The sequence below is a fragment of the Hordeum vulgare genome, chromosome 6H (genome assembly GCF_904849725.1).
Source record: "Hordeum vulgare subsp. vulgare chromosome 6H, MorexV3_pseudomolecules_assembly, whole genome shotgun sequence".
Classification (NCBI taxonomy): domain Eukaryota; kingdom Viridiplantae; phylum Streptophyta; class Magnoliopsida; order Poales; family Poaceae; genus Hordeum; species Hordeum vulgare.
Genome location: NC_058523.1, coordinates 496,032,576 through 496,053,248, shown reverse-complemented (window position 1 = coordinate 496,053,248; position 20,673 = coordinate 496,032,576). Strand labels below are relative to the sequence as shown.

At 47.0% G+C, this 20,673-nt stretch overlaps 2 protein-coding genes across 3 annotated transcripts; one reads left to right on the top strand and one right to left on the bottom strand.

The window, feature by feature from the left end:
* Positions 1–1,964: 1,964 nt before the first annotated feature.
* LOC123401199 (MACPF domain-containing protein At1g14780-like) lies at positions 1,965–6,841 on the top strand. Its single transcript, XM_045094935.1, has 7 exons — positions 1,965–2,378; positions 3,957–4,198; positions 4,699–4,984; positions 5,088–5,271; positions 5,498–5,667; positions 5,813–5,877; positions 5,975–6,841. Exons 1-7 carry the CDS (start codon positions 2,139–2,141, stop codon positions 6,648–6,650), a joined length of 1,863 nt encoding a protein of 620 aa, XP_044950870.1. The 5' UTR covers positions 1,965–2,138; the 3' UTR covers positions 6,651–6,841.
* LOC123401198 (probable RNA-dependent RNA polymerase 1) lies at positions 6,817–13,568 on the bottom strand. 2 transcript variants are annotated; one of them, XM_045094933.1, is made up of 5 exons: positions 13,308–13,568; positions 11,811–12,358; positions 9,416–11,259; positions 8,991–9,141; positions 6,817–7,947 (listed from the first exon to the last, which is right to left on the bottom strand). In XM_045094933.1, the coding sequence occupies exons 2-5, from the start codon at positions 12,336–12,338 to the stop codon at positions 7,123–7,125; spliced, it is 3,348 nt and encodes a 1,115-aa protein (XP_044950868.1). In that variant the 5' UTR covers positions 12,339–12,358; positions 13,308–13,568; the 3' UTR covers positions 6,817–7,122. The 2 variants fall into 2 exon arrangements, with proteins under 2 accessions (XP_044950868.1, XP_044950869.1); XM_045094934.1 differs by lacking the exon at positions 13,308–13,568 and having other exon boundaries at positions 9,416–11,303; positions 11,811–11,963.
* Between the last annotated feature and the right edge of the window lie 7,105 nt (positions 13,569–20,673).

Here is a 20,673-nt window from a genome sequence, read left to right as displayed (position 1 = left end):
CCGACGCGGTCATCCGCAACCGTGAATGGAAGCCCCTGAACCATCGATGGTACACTACCCAAGAGGCCGCGTTGAAGTATTGCGGGCACTTGAAGCATCTCATCGCACGGTGACCTAGCAGTGAAGAAATCACGGGATAAGTAAGTTGATCGGTAGTCGGATATGTTTTAGTTTTTTTTATCACCAATCCCATGATCCGAACACTATCCCACATTATGTGGTTTTTGCTCAATAAAGTTTTGTTTCACCCCTCAAAAAAAAAAAAAAAACAATCACACCGAAGCTTGCCTAAAGAAAACAATTACACTGAAGCTGTTGTTTTGCGTAATGAGCTCCCAACAGTCCACCGCCAGTCCCGGTCAACCTTTACCCCCGTCTTGAACCTTGAAACCCCAACAGAAAAAACCTTGTTAGTTCCAACTAGCACTGTGGTGGTGTACACACAAGTCGTCATTCCATTTCTCTTTCCACATATACAGCAACAGCTTCCGACTCTTGGTTCAAAACCTAGAAACCCCAAGTAAAATAAGCCGGAGAATCATTCTCATTTGATTGGAGAGAGAAAGCGACATATCCTAGTTTCGTTCACACCAAGACCAGCCGAACCTGGACATCTACGATCAAACACCTCAAACCCGTCTCAAATGTCCGATCAATCAGTTCAATCACCGAACTGTCATAAAAAATCGATTCTGACGAATTCCGCATATTTATCTCAAACGTCCGGATTGACCGACATCTCTCATATCCATCTCAAGTATGAGAACGATATGAGGGTCCGCAGACGCGTCCGGACACGTCTCGTAAATCCGTCACATAAGACGCGACCTTACACTGGACCACTTTTTTTTTCTTTCTTCATTCTTTTTTTCTGTTTTTTCTTTTTCATCAATCACGTGCAAATGACCGGACATGTGAAAGAAAAAATATGAAAGATGCGACTATACAGATAAAGAAAAGGTAGGAGTTTAAAACAAACACGTCCGGGCACTAACCGGTCATGTCTGCGGACACGTCCGGTCACTAACTGGTCATATCTGTGGACATTTGAGAGACCGGATTTGTAAGAGCAACTCCAACGGAGCGATCCATTTTGTCCGCTGCCGTCCGTTTGAGGCAGCGCGGACAAAAGTGATGGTCCAGCGCGCCGACCAATTTCCAAAACGCGTCCGCGCCGATCCGTTTCTGACCCAAATTTGGGATTGAAATGCATCGACGCGGACGCAAAGCGGATGCGCGCGCCCTCTCGGTGTCCGTCCCAACCATCACGGTCAACATAGTTTATGACGGCCACCCTCCTCGGGCCTTTTTAAATCCGAGCGTGCGGAGGGGGTTCGGCCTCGTCTGCTTTCAGACCCCGTACTTATCTCGCCACCCTTCTGTTTCCTCGTCGGCGACCCTAGCCAGCAGCCATGACCAACAACGGCAACACCCCCGTCGTCTATGCCCACACGCTGCTCCCGGAGGAGGTCGCCTACCTCCATGCTAAGAGGGCTCTGGCGGAGGCGCGCGCCCGTGCTGCGCCCGGCTCCGTCCAAAAAAATGGCAACACCCCCGTCGTCTATGCCGGCGCGCTGCTCCCGGAGGAGGTCGCCTACCTCCATTCTAAGAGGGCGATGCGCCTAGCGCACGAGCGCGCTCGTGCTACGCCACCGCAGGCACTAGCACTGCACGCGCCGGCGCAGCCCGACCTCACCACCGACGACGAGGACGCCTAGGGTTATTTTTTTCAATGTTTAATGTTTGCTTATTATTGTTGGAAATGCTTTATTTATTTATTTTGACACGTCGACAAAAAATGGATCGGATTTGTATTGGACGCATGCGTCGATCCAAACATCAAAATCGGACGTTGGTATCCGTCAGATCGATCCAAACAAATAAAAAACAGACAAAATCACATGCCATTTGAATAGGCCGGTTGGAGTTGCTCTAAGTTCCGGCACAATCAGCTACCGAACCAGCTGCGCCCCTTCAGACTCCAGTTTCTGGACAACTTCCTGGCGCAAGCAATGCCATATATATAGTCAACTTGCTGCCCAGCTAGCCGGCCAGCAACAAGTCATGGCCGGGAGCGTAGCGGAGCAGCGGCCATAGGAGCCGGGAGCGCGAGGACCTGCCGACCGACCTACCGACCGATGGCCGTGGCGGCGGCGGAGAAGGCGGTGCGGTGCCTGGGGCTCGGGTTCGACATGACGTGCGACCTCAGGCTCAAGTTCTGCAAGGACTCCGCCGGCTGCGTGGTCGCCAGGAGCCCCGGCGAGACGGCCCCCGCCGCCGTGCCGGGCATCGGCGTGGTCCGCGACATGCCCGCCGACGTCAAGTGCGGCAAGGGCGACCGCGTCCGCTTCAAGTCCGACGCGCTCGAGTTCAACAAGGTCAGCACGCCGCACACTCTAGCATAACATAAGCATTCGTTCTGCATGACCAGAAAGAGTTTCCGATCACCCGATCGCTTCTTCTGTTTGGGCTTCCTTTAATCCTGCTTCTCAAGATTTGCACATACGTGCACGTTGCTAGTAAGTTACTACTAGAAGAAATCGGAGCAAAACGAGACGCAATGGAGTGAAAGTTAAGCCATTTCTTCTCAACATAATCAGTTGGGGTTCTGGAACTAAGTTCCCTGAAACTTGAGCTAAGTTAATCAAGTGTTGCTGATGAGATTAAGCGCAAGAAACTGGAGCAAGATGAAACACAATGAAACTGAAGAAGTAGCACTCGTACTAAATCAGCGACAATTAATATGGTTCGAAGGGAGTAGTATATAAGATTCAGGCTGTTTATCCTTCTGATAATGCTCCGGAAGTACCATGTGACTTCTGCTAGATTTTTTTATTTCTTTTTGCATAGTAGAAATTGAGAAAGCATCATCAAAAGCAAGCAACTGGTTCCAGAATTAGACGCCAGATTAATTAGTTTATAACTCAACCGAGTAGGGAAAGCAACACAAGTAGTAGTACGGTTGGTGTGAATGGTGGCTGCTATTTTAATTCCATTTGTTATTTTGCAAATGTGAATGGTGGCTGCTTGCAGCAGAGCTTTCCCTCATTAAACATCGATTTTTGGGTGCTGACCACGCCTGTGCGGTCCTACGTGATTCTCACGAACTGCACCAATCATCCACCTCTTCCTAATCCTAACAAAAACAAACAACCGTCGACCGTTCTCAACATTTTCTAGAGTTTTTTTTTTCTTTCTTTGACAAAGGGGGTGATTTTATTGGCTTGGCATTTTCCGGGAGTATAAGCGATTCCCTGCACTGTCGGCGTCAGATGCTCCGCGTTCCATTGGATCAAAACCAACCATCCAAAATCAAGATCAGATAGTAAGTAGGAGTAGATCTGGTTGGCCATAGCGCGTGGTCCTGTTGTCCTCATTACATTATCCACCATGCTAACTTCTTTTGTAAATTCAAGTCAAATTTGGCTCCACAATTATGGTCACCCCTTGTATAAAAAAACATCACCTCCAATCGTGACAGTGCACTAGCAGCTGTTTGACTTTCACCACAAAGATCCGTAAGACGTACATCAACGAACCTGAAAAAAAAAACACTTACAAAAATATAGTACAAAACAATTACTTCATAGCTAGACGGTGCACTAGCAGATGTTAGCACTTCTGAAGAAGGATAGCAATAGCTAGCGCATGTTCACTGTGAGGGATGACATTTGTGAATGATTTTGCTGACAATATCTTCATATTCGCATGACATTTTCTTCACAGTAAGACATTTTTTCCTTCTAAAACTGCCACCGTTTGATCTCGCGTCGCAACTAAAACAGTCAAGAAAAACGCGTTCGCATTGTTGCCATGCCCATTAGGGACCGACCGTTCGCCAGTTAGTAGTATCGTCGAACAGAAAGGACACGTATAAACTTGTACGGAAAGAGCGTGCGTATGCTAGGTGAAAGAGAAATGCGGCTGATTAGAAAGCTGATTTGGTGGCGGTGCAGATGTCGGAGGTGTTGAACCAGCGGAGCGGGGTGGAGGGGAAGATCCCGTCGGGGCAGTTCAACGCGTGCTTCGACCTGGACAGCGGGTCGTGGGCGCAGGACGCGTCGTCCACCAAGTGCCTCGCCATGGACGGCTACTTCATCTCCCTCTGCGACCTCCGCCTCGACCGCCGCCCGCTCGCCCTCGCCGCCCACGTCCTCCGCGACGTCCCCGCCGCCTGGGACCCCGCCGCCATCGCAAGGTCAGCTCCCTTCCCTCCCCTCCTCCCTTTTCCTCACCACCACCACCAGCAGTACGAAGACGGTGGCAGTGCAGTCCATGACCTTGACCGGCTCCACGGCCGCACGCAAAGCAGAGCAGTTCAGACGTCCATACCGAAACTTCTGACCGCAAACAGAAAGATAACGTGGTTCAGAGCATTATTAATCTAGTGCCGGGAAGATGCTACGACGCCCGTTTTTCTCCTCCTCTGCCCGTCTTTGTTGAACGTGCTACAAGTAGAGCATGTGGCGCCCTGGGCTCCGAACGTGTCGCCATTGACAAACCGGGGCGCGACACGACACATGCCGCCGGCCGGTTTGGTTTGTTCTTATCAGGCAGACGCGTACGAGTACTTCTCATCAGACAGTGAACTGACACTGACAGTCTCGTCGACACGAACACGACACCTTGTATGAACCATTGCACCCTTCGGATATGAACGTCAGTCACTGACGGAGCGGTTTGCGTGCGGGCATGCAGCTTCATCGACAAGTACGGGACACACGTGGTGGTGGGGCTGAGCATGGGCGGGCAGGACGTGGTGTACGTGAGGCAGCACGCGTCGTCGCCGCTGTCGCCGTCGGAGGTCAGGGGCCATCTCGACCGGCTCGGCGACCAGCTCTTCTCCGGCGCCTGCGCCGTGCCGCCTCCCCACGCCAAGTCCAGGTCCAAGCTCACCAAGACGCCGGAGGCCTTCAACGTGTTCGACGCGCAGGTGGCGCAGCAGCGGCTGCAGGGGGTCACCACCCTCGTCTCATCCAAGGAGGTACTTACAGTTATCTGGCAAGCTGCGACAAGTAGTAATATGGATCGGAGGGAATAACAAATTTACTCAGTTCAGTCGTGCCTTCTTCCTCGCGTGCGTGCAGGGAGTGACGGTGATATACTCGAAGCGGGGAGGGAACACGACGGTGAGCAGCCACGCCGAGTGGCTGCCGACGGTGCCGGCGGCGCCCGACGTGATCAACGCCAAGCTCGTGCCCATCACCTCGCTGCTCAGGGGCGTCGCCGGCACCGGCTTCCTCTCCCACGCCATCAACCTCTACCTCAGATGTGAGCGCACCTTACTTACATCTACATGCCATGCCCATGTCGATGTCACGCTCCTTTGCTTAATGCTGAGCCTAATTGAACCCAGCGTACCGTACAATGATGCAGCCGAGTAGAAGATTTTCTTTCGAGAGTTAACACTGCAAGCAAGTGCTCGTCCGTGCTTAATAGTAGTACGTGTAACAGTACATTCAAAAGTGACACGTGACCTGCCAAATGACTGTTACAGATAAGCCGCCGTTGGCTGACCTGAGGTACTTCCTGGATTTCCAGCATCACAGAATGTGGGCCCCGGTGCTCGGCGAGCTGCCCCTCGGCCCATGCTCCAACCGCCAGGGCTCCGGCCCGGCCATGCATTTCAGCCTGCTCGGCTCTAAGCTCTACGTCAGCTCCAGTCAGGTAGGAGTATTTTCAATCAGAGACCCCCCCCTCATCGTCTTCTCTCGGATTGTTCCAAGATTTTCACTGAAAGACCAAAGGATTTTCGATAATTGATGCATGATCATATGACATGACGAAAAATATATGTAATATATTAACGCAGGTGGTCGTGTCCAATTTGCCGGTCACAGGGATGAGGCTGCACCTCGAGGGCAAGAAGAACAACCGGTATATAATCAAGCCTGCCCTGCATGCTCGTGGCAATCACCCATGAATTTTGATGCAACGCGTGGCTAACCCAGTGACAACTTCGTGTATGCATCAGGCTAGGCATCCACCTGCAGCACCTGTCGGCCACCCCGACGTTCATCGCCGCCGTGCAGGCGCAGGCCGACATGGCGCCGGCGTGGCGGGGCTCCGAGTCGGTCACCGACGACCACCGCTACTACGAGCCGGTGCAGTGGCGGACGTACGCGCACGTCTGCACCGCGCCGGTCAAGTACGACCCGCGGTGGCACCGCTCCGGCGACGACGGGAGCCGCGCCGCCTACGTCGTGACCGGCGCGCAGCTGCACGTCATGGCGCACGACTCAACCACCGTGCTGCACCTCCGGCTGCTCTACTCGGAGCTCCCCGGCTACGCCGTCGTGCAGTCCAGGTGGGGGCGCGGTACGGCGAGGAGGGCGTCGGGGAAGTGGTCGTCGTCGAGCTTCCTGTCCATGCCCTTCTCGGGGTCCTCCTCGTCGTCGTCGTCCGGCGGCGGGCAGAAGCGGGGGCCGCCGCTGGTGGTGGCCAACATCAACTCCGGCGTGTTCGCGGGCGGCCCGCCCGTGCCCGTGGGCGCGCAGAAGCTGCTCAAGTTCGTGGACACCTCGCAGGTGACCATGGGCCCGCACGACAGCCCCGGGTACTGGCTCGCCACCGGCGCCAGGCTCGACGTCGACAAGGGCAAGATCTCGCTGCACGTCAAGTTCTCCCTGCTCGCCCCGTCTCCTTCCTGACAGTTCCAGAGTCTGTACAGTTCTCCTGATGCCAAATGCTAACTGACCCCTGTGATTAAGACCTGCTCCTTTTGGATTTTGGATTTGTTTGGAACCTGTAAATGCCGCTGTGCAACGAGTGTAAATTCATACTGTAAAACCAGAGGAACTATTTTGATAGTACTAGTAAGGAAAAAAGATTCATTGATACTCGTCGTACAAGCAAGCTGATAGTTGGGTCTTCCATACATTTCTGAACATGCAGTACGCATATTACCAAAAAGGCAGGGGAAAACTAGGTACGCCACAGATCATAGCACAGAAATACATTCGACGACTGCATCCAAAGACCCCCAAGGTTCGTGCTTCGTCGCCACATGTACGTCAACACATCTGAGTTAACAATCACAATCGCACTTGGGCGATCATTCTAGCACAAGAATCGACATGTTCAAATATATGTACAAGACCAACAACGACCTGATGGTCGCACTCAGCCCAATATTGTGTTCCGTCTCATTCTGTTCTGGAGATCGAGCATCTTCCTGGCAATGTTCTTCTTCTGCTTGATGAGAATCAGCTTGTCATAGACACACCATGGAAAACTGATGAGGTGTGGCCGGTGATCATATCCTTCATTGTAACAACCCCAGTACTGTGGGTGATAGGTAACATGATACCAAGCGGATGCCTTGGCGACCAAGGCCTTGTGGCCATCTCCGCTCTCATCTGAACCCATCTCACTGAACCATGACCTTGCTTCCTTCCGCAAAGATTTCACCGCCAGTCTGATAGCATCGGCGTCACTCTTCTTGGTAAAATTCTTTGCCATCTTAAGGATGCATCCACTTATTATCTCAGCCTCGCTATTTATTCCGTAGTGCTCCATCAGATTACCCAACTTGAAGTCATACTCTTCCTTGAACCACACAGCTTCGGTAATGTAGTCTTGGTAGCCATCAACTATTAAATCAGTGTCATAAGACAGCGTTGCCACATCCTTTGTGAAGTGTCTAATGTGAGGGTTCTGCTTCTTAATTTCCCGGTAGAGCTTCCCTATTACTCCCTCGGATACATAGGTAGCCCTGTCGAGCTTCTCCATAAAATCTGGATACTCCTTCACATGTAGTTCATGCGGAATTTGAGCCGGCACTCCTGTCTTTGGGTAATCAACAGCAATGGAGAAGAGCTCTGCCAGCTTAATGCATTGTGTACTTTCAGCCTTCAAGCTTTGCCTATCCGCAAAGACTACGTGTGCATTGGCAATGATTCCCAGACTCTCATTAACTATGTAATTTGTGAAATACTCATGTACTTCCTGCACAATATTAGAGTGGTTCCAAAGCAGGGTGTCAGATTTGCTTTACAAGATGCTTCGAATTTCGTTCTAGTAATGGACAATGAGAAGAAACAGATTTATCTTCCTACTTCCTCCGATCCAAAACTTAGGTCCTTTTAGTCTTTTCAACTCCATTCAAAATGTAGGTCTTTCTACACACGCAATACACTTCTTCTCATGTGTTCAATCTAGCCCCACATTAGTTGCATCAAGAATTGAGCCTATAACTGTAGCACATACTGTATTGGGAGGAAGACAAAGTAATTGAAACGAATGAAGGGGTACCATTGGCATGTTACCACCACCCTTAGTTCATGTGCTCAACTCTAAAAAGACCTACATTTTGGACCGGCTGAAGTACGAATAAACAATGTAGGTCTTTCTACACACGCAATACACTTCTTCTCATGTGTTCAATCTAGCCCCACATTAGTTGCATCAAGAATTGAGCCTATAACTGTAGCACATACTGTATTGGGAGGAAGACAAAGTAATTGAAACGAATGAAGGGGTACCATTGGCATGTTACCACCACCCTTAGTTCATGTGCTCAACTCTAAAAAGACCTACATTTTGGACCGGCTGAAGTACGAATAAACAATGTAGGTCTTTCTACACACGCAATACACTTCTTCTCATGTGTTCAATCTAGCCCCACATTAGTTGCATCAAGAATCGAGCCTATAACTGTAGCACATACTGTATTGGGAGGAAGACAAAGTAATTGAAACGAATGAAGGGGTACCATTGGCATGTTACCACCACCCTTAGTTCATGTGCTCAACTCTAAAAAGACCTACATTTTGGACCGGCTGAAGTACGAATAAACAAATTAAAACCCTTCAGGACTAAGAAAATAGGTTTAAGTAGTCAACCCTTCAGAAAGGCATGAACCAGAATCAAAAGGAAATTCACAATCAGAAGCACGACTAAATGACAGTTCATGCCAACAGCCAACAGGTGTACAGACGTTATGTGAATAGCATGAAAAATGAACAATCTGGGCGACAAACATAAAATACCTCAATCATAACATCATGATCTAATGTTTCTGTTGGTGCTGGAGTATAGTCCATAGGCGCCACCATACGAGTTGGAATGAGATCTGGGTCCCATGAAACAAAATAGATGTCCCCATCAAGATCACTCCCTGAACATTCATTAGGATGAGGCCTGCATGAACAAAATTCAACAATGATTTCAATAACAAAGGACAAACAAAACAAGAGTAGTACATCCAAGAAATAATAATGGATCACATGACATCCATGAGGAGCGCCTAAACTTCACTTCACTAGCAAAAGGTTCTTCGATTTAAATGTACAAAGTTGTTTCACTTTCAACTGATGCTTTCTACCGAATCAGAAAAAAACATTATTCCAGAAATGAGATTGTACTAAACAAAAGTAACTGGAAAACATAGAAGAATGCATTACTAAATACTTGCCTTGGCCCCAGCTGTGGAAAGACAACACAGTTAACCATGTGGCCCAGAAGAGGACTATGAACAGCCTGGAGAATACGGATATCACCAGGGTGGATGCAAGGGTTTTTGGCAACGATAACTTTTCCAGTTACGACAGACTTTCCACGGTCATCTGCACTATTAGAAGCTTGAATGAATACCTGTCCGTACTTCAGTGTGCGGGTTTCATCCAGGCATCCCATCATTGCTCGTCCTTTTGGGACAAATATCCTTGACCTCGTTTTCAATTCTAGCAGCTTGGATGCTCTAAAGGTTTGTAGAAGCATAGAAACATATGGTTCAACATCAGGCCGGTAGCCACATAACAACAACTCTTTAACAATGTTGGTAATTTCTCCCATGGGCATAAGCTCAATTGCATCAATAGCAGCTTGTGGTTCAGCTACCATTCTGTTCAACTGCTGCACAGCTTCTTGTTGTTTCAGTTCAAATATGCTATCTATGACTCCGAGTGTCGAAAGAAGAGTGATTAACTGCCGGTTCAGGAAACATGGCTGGTATTTGCTGTATGCAAGGACATCTAGGGTGATGTTATCTGACTGAAACTTTGACATACTTTTTCTTAAAGATAATTTCCACTGTGATGTTGGATCAATAGCAACAACACCTTTGTAACCTCCATATCTTATTTGGAAAGCGGAGGGAGTAAAGCGGGTCAAGTTGCACTTCTTAGACACTTCATCTGCAAAATCTGCTGAAATGGTTCCAATTCCATCCGAGAATACATACTCTGTACCATTTGTTACATCTGGAGCTTCTTTCACCTCATACTTATGCACTTTCAAAGTCTCTGTTGAGGAACTAAATGACTGACCAAGCCTGGCAGCATACTTTGCCACATTTCTAATATTACGGAAGTTCCCCATCCACTCCCTGATGTCACTGGCAGATAACCCTGGCCGAGAAGCAAACATCCATGCAGAGTTATCTCGGAGCTGGCTTGAAGAAAATGCCAGAAAGTCAAAGTGCTTGTCACCGATAGTGATGCCATTTGAAAGGACCGAAAGAACTCTGTTATAAAGAGCAGTCCTCCTTGTATTATTTCCTGGAGCAGAGCGTTGTGATAAATCAGTTGAACGGAGCTTCTCACAGTCCTCATCAACAAACGAAATCCGAAGGAAGTTATCCAAATCAGCAGCATAATTCCGCACAACACGATTCGAGACGTTAATCTCAGGACCATAAAAGTACACTTTTGCAGGGGTAATTTGCACTCTGTAAACATATACCAACCCATCATCATCCAGAGTTATGTTTGGTGATGTTAACACGCGTGATCTCCGCATTTTTTTGTATTGTTCAGATAACCAATTTGTTGGATTCAAACAAGTCTTTTTTAGGTACGACATCTTTTCAAGTGCACGCTTTATACGGTCAATACGTTCATATCCTGGGCTGACCAGACGGTAGAAGTTGTCATCAAGTGTTGGCCCACTAAGTGTCCCATTCTGAACCAAGTGGTTGATCTTAAAGAGTATCTCATAGGGGACATCAGTGAAATAATGAGATTTCACAACTGGAACAAAGCAAGTATTGCTAGAATATGAATATCCAGGCTGGAGATTGAAGATGTCATTGTGTACTTCATAGTAAACAAAGTACTCTCGGATGTTCGGGAGATAACAAATATGTGGTAGCTCCAGACATAGGATATATGATTGCCCAATGCTGGCTGACGGAGTAAAATCAGTTGTTCTGGTCCACTGGTCATCTGTATCATCCCTAAAATAGTTGAATAAAGGATCATCGTACATAGAACCAGAGAGGCGTATATTTTGTTCATAAATTTTCGGAGCAGCCTGAACCTGAGAAACGGATACATTTCTCCAACTGAGGTTATCCGAAATCTCTGAGTTTGCAACAAACAGAAACAAACTGGATGTAACTAAAAAATGGTTACAGATTTTGATCGGAATTATTGTTGTACACTTAACAACACACAAACATTTTCCCAGTATATATAACAGAAGAATCGAGAAAGAACAAACACTACCAACAACGCTGAAGTCTACAAAATTCAAGTGCACCTCCAGCATTCCAAACACAGCAAAATTTAATGACCAAAAAGCAACAAAATGAAATATAGCAATTATATTGTTTCTGGCACAAATTGACAGGCAGAAGAAAAAACATGTGTATGAACTATTTTAATATTTACAAAAACATAATTACATCTGTCATGCAGAAGCTTTAATATGAAGACGATAGTTACACTTGGAACAATGTGAACTTAGTAATGTACGTACACTGTACTCTACGATTCGCAGCAGCAGAAAAGGATATGCAAGTAAAAATACTATGAATTCATGAAAAGCATGTCCAGCATACATATACATGTGTCGTACAACTAACATACCTGAATCAGAAGGAACTTTTTTTGCAACCCAGGTGGACGATGAAGCTGGATCTCCCATATGCTCTCGTAGGAGAGTTCAAGTTTGTATTTCTTCGAGTTGTAGATCAGGCAAAAGTCAATCCTCTTCATAGCAAATCCAAACTCAACGGAAACATCTGTTCCGCTCCACAGAACAGATAGAACTCTTTCCTTCAGAAGACAGCCAAAATGCAGTTTTGCACCCTGTAGATTAAAAATCGTAGTTCTTGGTCTCGGAACAATGTCACGCTCTGCATATCGGGCCTTCAGATAATGACTTCCGCTCCTAAGTGCATTCCGTTGGGCCGCATTCAACACCAGCGAAGCATGTGCCTCAGACTGGAACTGAACAATGGCAAAAGATCTTGAGTTTGCAGAGATGTTCTTGGGAGGCCTGAGCTTGACCGCAAAGACGTTGCCAGTGCCAACAATTTGTTCCAACAAATCCTTGACATGGTCAGCATTGACAGTTGAAGGAAACCCTGACACCTGAATAGTCTTGCCGCCCATGGTGACGGGGCATATCAAAACTACAGCAGTGCATAATCATGATTAGAAAAACAGTCAGTCACTGGAAAGCATAGACAGATCTGCATATATATGTCAGGTCTTCTACGTGTTCAGGACTTCTTTTTTTCTATTTTTCTATCCTATGTCCAGCTTTTATTGTAGTCTTTCCCGGAAGAAATCCATGTTGCAGTTTTACATATGAGTTCTTTTATTTTGATCTCGAAACTAATAAAGAAGTAAGGAATCTAAGGAATGTCAAACACTGGTACTAGTATAGTATATTACTTATATACTTAAAACTAAGTACTAGTAGATCCGTACGTCCGTATACAGCGGTTTCACCCAAAACTGGAAACTGCAGTATCACAAATCCCATCACAATGCAGTAGCATAAACATGCCGCCAAAAGAAGAGGCATCCCACTTCATCAGGCACTAGCAAACAGTCAGCTCGGGTAAAGCAAGAAACCAAGAACCGCTCAAAAGGTCAACGGCAAAGAATAGGCGATCCCCAAAGATTTGTCGATAAAAACAACCAGGGACGTGCATTTCCCCCGTCCTCTACACCCGCTACGCTTCTTCACCTGGCCTGTTTATTCGTTCCGAGAAGAAATGCAACAACCTCCTCTGTTACTGGCAAAGCAGGGGCGGGCCGAGCGTGGGGGTTTGGGTGGGGGGTTTAGTCGGATCCCCCAAAATTCAGGAAAACAAGCCGCGCCCGAGCCTGGGCACCAAATCCCATCGCAGAAACTGTGATCGATCTAACCTAGACAAAGAAAACTCTGATCGATCTCGCGCGCTGCGGAGGAAGAACGAGAACCTAACGGAGCCGCGGACGAAGCGAGCAAACTGCGAACGATCCGGGCCCCGGCTGCTCAATGCCACAGCAGAGCAAAGAGAAAGGATGGAACCCCCAACGGCGCAACGCACTCGCGGGGACGATCCGTCCGACCGAGCTAGGGTTCCTTACCAGCGGCAGAAGGATAGGAGGGGGTGAAGCCGGCCCCACCCCAGCCCAGGACCGGCGGCTGGAATGGCTTTTTGTCTGCCGCTCGCTCCCGTCGCCCCCGGCGCAGCAGGTTGCGAGGCGGAGAGCGGAGAGCGGCGAGCGGCGGCGGGGGTCCGGTGGATCTGGCGGGGAGGGAACCCGGGAAGATGGATGGGCGAGGGGCGGAGGCGACGACTGCCCGATGGTTTTGTCGCCGAGGCGGAGGCGAGGAGGAGAGACTGACTGGAGGAGTGTCGGTCAATGTGCACGTAGCATTTAAAGCGACTGGGTTCGTGGGGCCGGGGGATGCGGGTTGGAAAGGAATGGAATGGGACCGGATATGTCCAAGGCTCGTTAATTGCGCTCCGAAATCTTCATATTGGCAGGCAATCTAGTACTCCCTCCGTCTCGGTGTATAAGAGCAAGGTTAATAGCACAGCCGGCTGCTGGCTATAACCCGTTGCCACATCACCTAAAGCCTTCATTCATACAATAGAATGGCTTTTTGGTTGGCTGTAAGGCTGGCTGTAATCTATACCTAATAATAAAGCGGCTATTGCTTCCGTCGGAAAACCCACCGTAATATTTTTATAAAAAAACCCTGTAATTTTTGTTATTCAACCCGCGCTTCATCATTTATCTGCAACGCAAAAGAAAAAACGATTCGCTGCAAAAATTATATCCGTACGCAAAACAAACGGTGAAGATTTATTACTTTAGGTTATGTTTTTTGAACGGCCTAGATTTAACTGCCCACATAACAAAATTATTTTTTGACTCCCACGTGCTAGACTCAATCCTGCCTAAATAACCTGATCGTACAAGCTTTTTTTGGAACAGAACCGATCATACAAGTCTGTTACGTGTATTGTATAACCAAGATGATCAACGTGAGTCCTTAAAGGACACGCTGAAAAAGGGGAAAATAAGGGCACCAAGCCAACAAAACCACGTACGCTCCTAGAAACTTAAATGAAAAGCACCTAGGTACATGTAGGTTTCGAGAAAAGCACCTACAAACTTCCGTGAAGGATCCAAATTTGTAAGAGGGCAACACTTGTACGTAGAAAAAAAGCAAATACGTGCATGCATGTAGAAAACTTTTTTCTGCATTCACGCTTTAAAATATCCATGGATGGCTACAGGGACACATGGCATGTATTAGAGAAACTGATTGAACATGTTCGTCTACATCTATATCTATATCTATACCTAATAATAAATCGGCTATTGCTTTCGTCGGAAAACCCATCACGATATTTTTATAAAAAGACCCTGTAATTTTTGTTTTTCAACTCGCGCTTCATCATTTATCTGCAACGCAAAAGGAAAAACGATTCGCTGCAAAAATTATACCCGTACGTATCGCCTCCTCCCGTCGATCCTGGGCCACCCTGGCCTGTGTCCAGGCTGCCGCCACACCACTCGCCGCCGCGGCCGACCTCAACCGCCACCGCTGCCGATCTCAACCCACCCGCATCCGCGGCTGTACCTCTCCCCGCTCACTGCCCCCATTGCGGCGCTCGAGCGCATCGCGTCGATCCTGGTCCACCCTGGCATGTGCCCAGGCCGCTGCCACACCACTCGCCGCCGCGGCCGACCTCAACCACAACTGTTGTCGATCTCAACCCACCCGCCTCCGCGGTCGTACCTCTGCGCGCTTGCTGCTCCCGTTTCGACGCTCGAGCACAGCTTCTGGATCAAATCAACGCGACAGCTACAACGACTTGGGATGATGCGTCTGCTCGCTGCAGAACGGCGGCGGCGCGCGGATAAGGCGCGGCGGAGCGAGGTACTTGCAGGTGGAGACGGGCCTCCATGGCTCACACGGGGAACTCTAAGGTTATGGCGCGGCAACGGCGACTCCTTATGACCAGATAGAGGCGCCTAACCCTTGCTCCCCTCATCGTATCCCGTCCTCCCACAGGAACTCATCATCAGGTGAGATCCCTCCCCATGCCTCCAACCGTGTGCCAAGCACCGGCAAGAAATTTTGTTTTGTGGGAATTTGTTTGCTGATGAATGAATGTATTGAATGTAAGATTGCATTGTTGTAGAGAGAGAGAATGGAACACCACCTTCAGTTTGTCATCTGATCCCACATTCTCTACCCCATAAGTGAAATAAGATAACAGTCCATTGATCAATTCACGTAGCCTCTTTGTTTTGCTTTGCTTGTCCCGCTCAATTTCTCATCATGGTAGAATTAACAATGAACGGGTTGATTTCTCAACAAAATAGGATAGGACTGACTACATTAGTTAGTTAACTTATTATTTTAATAAATCAAAATGATTATAAAAAGATTAAAAGCGTGTGGTATTTTTTTCTCCCGTTGCAAAGCACGGACCCTTTTTGCTAGTAAATACTTAAACACTTAATAATTACCTGTGCATATGATCTATTGTGATCCAACGCAAGCTGCATCGTTGTGGCCATATATCATATAGAATCACCCAGCTCCATATTAACAAGAGATGCATAAGCATAGGTCATATGAATATTCAGAGTTGAGATAAGAAAATAGCAGGCTAGCATACATATGAAGCATAATCATCTTAACAAGAGATGCATCAGCCAGGGAGAACAGACACATAGCTTGTGGATTGGAGTTGTCAACATTGCTGTCAATTTGATGAAGTCATCACTGTCCGCAGGCGCTGCCTACAAGCCTTGAGGTCCAGCAATCCAAGGTGCACAGGCTATGGGGATCCAGACCCCTTGTCCGTGAGTAGAAGAGGAGGGGAGGCGCACGGGATCAGAAGCGCCACCGTTAGCGCTCGACATGGGCTGTAAGCGGGCGTAAATTTCTCGTGTCTTGTGTTGTAGCCCGGCGACCGACGAAGCGCCCGCTGCCTTCTCTCTGATGCGTTTATTCTCCTCGAGCTCAGATTTTTGTTGATGTGGGATAGCTTACAGCCTGCTGAGTAGGATTATTGTACCTGCTCTAAGAGCAAGTACAATAGTATAGTCATTGTCATGTTATCTATAGCTCATCTTATAGCCAACATATACAATAGTTCATTGCAAACATGTACTACTTTTTTATTATATGACCCACTTTTCATACTCACAAAATGCCTAGGAGCACGTGCTAGAGCTGACTCTTAGCTAAGAGCCCGCTTACCTTCTCTCTCCTCTTCTCTTTCTTCTAACTAAACAAAAATATATTAGTTTAGTCCTTATAGCCAGCTGACTCAGCTTTATTGTATTTTCTCTAAGTCATCTTAGGTTGTGCACCGTGATCAAGACGGAGAGAAAAACGAGAGAAATAAATGTTAATTTGCTAATTAATATCATTGCATGCATGTTGTGCTAGTTAGTCTCAAGGCATTAGAAACATACATGTTTCATGTTTCTTATTGGTTGATTCATTTATTCATGACAAAAAACAAAAAAACTAGGTGAAAGTTAATGCACGACGCCTAAGTGTTTTGGGATTATTTGATTTTCGTAAGATGACTTATACACCGAGACGGAGGAAGTAGTAGTACTGTACTTGTTTTTTTTAAATAGATAAAAAAAATATTGTGTTGGCTTTATTTTTCATCTTAAACAGAGAAACATGGTTTTTTTAGCAGAGCACAATCGAAATCGTTCACATACACCCACCCTACATATAGAAAAATGTAAGCACCAACGTCAAATCCGGGACTTACTCTGATGGGCAGGGGATACCACAGTCCTTCTAACCATCTAACCACAAATTGGTTTGCAATATAGAAACATGGTCAACAATCAATACTACAAGGATCGATTGAGGTGGCTTATCCATCCACAATGACGAGGATGAACCCTAGCCATGCTCGTTAGCTCATGTGCAACACTGCACGCATAGAAATGATCGATAATACTCTTCTCAAACCCTATACATACTTTAAAACAATATTCAATGATTGGTATGAGCAGGTGCGCTCCCATGTTCATAAATTTCACCACCTGTGCACAATCAGACTGCACGACGAGGTACCAACTCCAATATTCGAAGCAAGCTTCGGGCCTCTCTTAAGCGACATGTCCTCCTCGGTTCGAGCATCAATGTTTGATCCAAGGTGCAGGTTTTGTGTTGAAATCCTCTTTGGGAAGATGCAACCAAGCACCGCTGCGCTTCTTCGTCCGCTGTGGGCCACGACGCGTGATAGAAGGATCCAATACAAAGGGGGCTGGTTCAAGGTGCCCAAGCGGACCCTAAGGCCTTGTTTGGTTAAGGGGGATTGGGGAGGTTTTGAGAGGGAGGGATTTTACTGGATTGAGTGAATCCCTTTGTTTCACCCAATCCTCTCAAATCCCCGGGGTTTTGCTTCCACTAGTCCCCCGAGGAGGGTTTTGAAACACATGGATAGGAAGAGATTGAAGGGGAACGGAGGAGATTGGGCTAAGCAAACCCCTCCTACCAAATGGGCGCCCGAGGATCTGTGGGGTTTCTGGCCCTTTCGGGGATTTTCCTCTCAAAACCTCCCCAATCCCCCTTAACCAAACGAGGCCTAAAGAGGCAAGCAGCGGCGGCGGCGACAGAGTGGCCGATGGTTGGGGCGGCGATTCAACGACTTCCTTTGGGTCTTGTTCGGTTCCTTCAGATTTGAAGGGGTTTGGAGGGGATTGAGATGGATTAAATCCCTTACAAGTCAAATTCCACCTAAATCCCCTCCAATCCTCTTCACCCCCTCCTGGGAGGGATTAACCGAACAAGGCCTTGCTGATTTCTCTTCCTGGTCTTTGATGGTAGGGAGGGGTGATTGGCGTGGCTAGATGCAGGGCAACTCGAGCGGAGGTCGTGGATCCTCGCGCAGAGACTTGGGTTCACTACTAGGAGAAAGCCTAGTAGTAGCGTTTGTTTTATCAATACCAGTAGCGCTGGTGGCAGCGCTACTGCTAAGGCGCTACAATTAAGTTTTAGCAATAGCGCTGGAAAACCATCGCTACTCATAAGTAAGGTAGTTGTAGCGCTGGTAGACAGAAAGCGCTGCTGCTAATATTCCTACCAACGCTACTGATAATATTCCTGTTTTCAAGAAGTTAATTCCCCTCTATGTATTTATGCCCCCTACGTATTTGTGCATGCTCTATACATTAGTTTTATCATATCTTAATAAACATACATTATTCTCATCATATCATACACATAAAGTAGTCTTGTCATATATACCATCGTCATCATCATCATTATCCAACGCAAATATCATCACATCTCAAAAATAGCGATACACAAGTCATGTCTCAAATAAATGCAATTGCATGGTCATGGCACACCCACAAATTTCACCATCTCTATCTAAACCATGATGCAGAAGAGAAGAGCGATCAGCATGAGCAAAAGCACGACCATGTAGTACTTCTTGAGGCACCGGTTTCGCTCCCTCTCTTGCCATAGCATCCACCTCAAGTAACTATTTTTCGCTTCGGCTCTGCTGTCGAACCCTTTGTGGCTAGCGCCCGGGTACTTGTCCACCTGGGCGTGAGCGTCTGTCCAGTGGTCGTACACTCCTCGAACCCTTCCAATGAATATGACGTAGCAGTCCTTCGCCATCTCCGATCTATGTACCTACATCGTAAGTCGATGAATTCAACGATAATATGCAATATAATGTACTTGAGAAACACAAAGAGGCATAGTTAGCAAAATAAAAGCAACCTATTGTAAACATAAATAACGAAGTTCCTCATAGACAAACTAATTAACTAGAACAATGTACGCTAGTTCAAATATATTAGTACTAATTATAAACACACATTGTCATCGTCGATCACTCCTCCATGTCGGCGCCTCAATCTTCATAGTCAGGGATGAATGACCCGTGCTTCTTGAAAGTATTCAGGTCCAGACGCTGAGCGAGTAGCAGTTCTCGGACATTCTCCCGCCTCCTTGGCCCATGGAAGAACATCCTTGTTTGTTTGATCACCTCCTTAGTGATCACTTGGGCAAGTTCACACTGTATGGGATAAAACTTAGCTCGGATTCGATGATCCGGTGTCCATCCTATGCTTGTGGCCCACTTGGCAATCTCGGCAAAGCCGGAAGTAGCTGACATGTGAAGGCGTTGTTTATCCCTTCCGTACTCGATCATGTGATGCATGAGGTAGAATCCATCATGTTGGAAATATGCCCTAGAGGCAACAATAAATTGGTTATTATTATATTTCCTTGTTCATGATAATCTTTTATTATCCATGCTATAATTGTATTAATTAGAAACTCAAATACATGTGTGGATACATAGACAAAACACTGTCCCTAGTAGGCCTCTAGTTGACTAGCTCGTTGATCAAATATGGTTAAGGTTTCCTAGCCATAGACAAGTGTTGTCACTTGATAACGGGATCACATCATTAGGAGAATGATGTGATGGACAAGACCCAAACTATAAGCGTAGCATATGATCGTGTCATTTTGTTGCTATTGTTTTCTGCATGTCAAGTATACATTCCTATGACCATGAGATCATGTAACTCACTGACACCGGAGGAATGCCTTGTGTGTATCAAACGTCGCAACTTAACTGGGTGACTATAAAGGTGCTCTACATGTATCTCCAAAGGTGCCCATTGAGTTAGCATGGATCAAGACTGGGATTTGTCACTCCGTGTGACGGAGAGGTATCTCGGGGCCCACTCGGTAATACTACTTCACAAACAAGCCTTGCAAGTGATGACGAGATGATGTATATACTTCTCTCTTCTCGTTGGTTACCCCAAGTGGAAGGTTGAGATGTAGTCAGCAACAAGTTTTCCCTTATTCGGAGACTATAAGGTTATCGAACCAGTAGGACTCCTAGGATCAACAAGTAGGTGTCTCCCACCCTGGCGCTAGCAGAAGACGTGGACCTGCATACACACAAATAACTTTGCTCCCAACGAGTACAGAGAGGTTGTAAATCTCTCCGGCCTTGTAGTTTGCAAAGGATCAAAACACAAGCGGGAATAGTAATAATGATTGCAACGGAAAAGTAAATGAAAGCGGTAAATGATGGAGGTATAAACAATGGTGGTGATATGGACCGGAGTCACATGATATTCACTAGTGATGTATCTCTCCCAAAAGAGGATAAACAACTATGCTTGGGTAAACAAATTACAATTGGGCAATTGACAGAATTATGAATGCACCGCAATGCTAATTATGCTACTTGATAGTTAGAGGTTCAATAGTAATGGGCGGTACGCCAAGACAAGTAGACCGTTTATTCATCAGCATCTACTTACTAATCATCCACCTTGAGATATCTATCCAGAACATCTCGCTGTTATTAAGTTGCGAGCCCCACCCAAAGTGTAAACTCAAAGCAATGGACAACTGCATTAACAAACTATGTGTAAGGTAAACAATCCTTGCAACCGTGGTCACAAGCAC

Bases quoted from the DNA above. Each gene is read 5' to 3' on its own strand.
- LOC123401198 (XM_045094933.1), bottom strand. From the start codon at position 12,338: ATGGGCGGCAAGACTATTCAGGTGTCAGGGTTTCCTTCAACTGTCAAT. The intron at 11,260-11,810 runs GTATGTTAGTTG...TCCGTTTCTCAG, and splicing joins AAAAGTTCCTTCTGATTCAG to GTTCAGGCTGCTCCGAAAAT. The intron at 9,142-9,415 runs GCAAGTATTTAG...TTGTTCATGCAG, and splicing joins TTTCCACAGCTGGGGCCAAG to GCCTCATCCTAATGAATGTT.
- LOC123401199 (XM_045094935.1), top strand. From the start codon at position 2,139: ATGGCCGTGGCGGCGGCGGAGAAGGCGGTGCGGTGCCTGGGGCTCGGG. The intron at 5,272-5,497 runs GTGAGCGCACCT...TGACTGTTACAG, and splicing joins CATCAACCTCTACCTCAGAT to ATAAGCCGCCGTTGGCTGAC. The intron at 5,668-5,812 runs GTAGGAGTATTT...ATATTAACGCAG, and splicing joins TCTACGTCAGCTCCAGTCAG to GTGGTCGTGTCCAATTTGCC.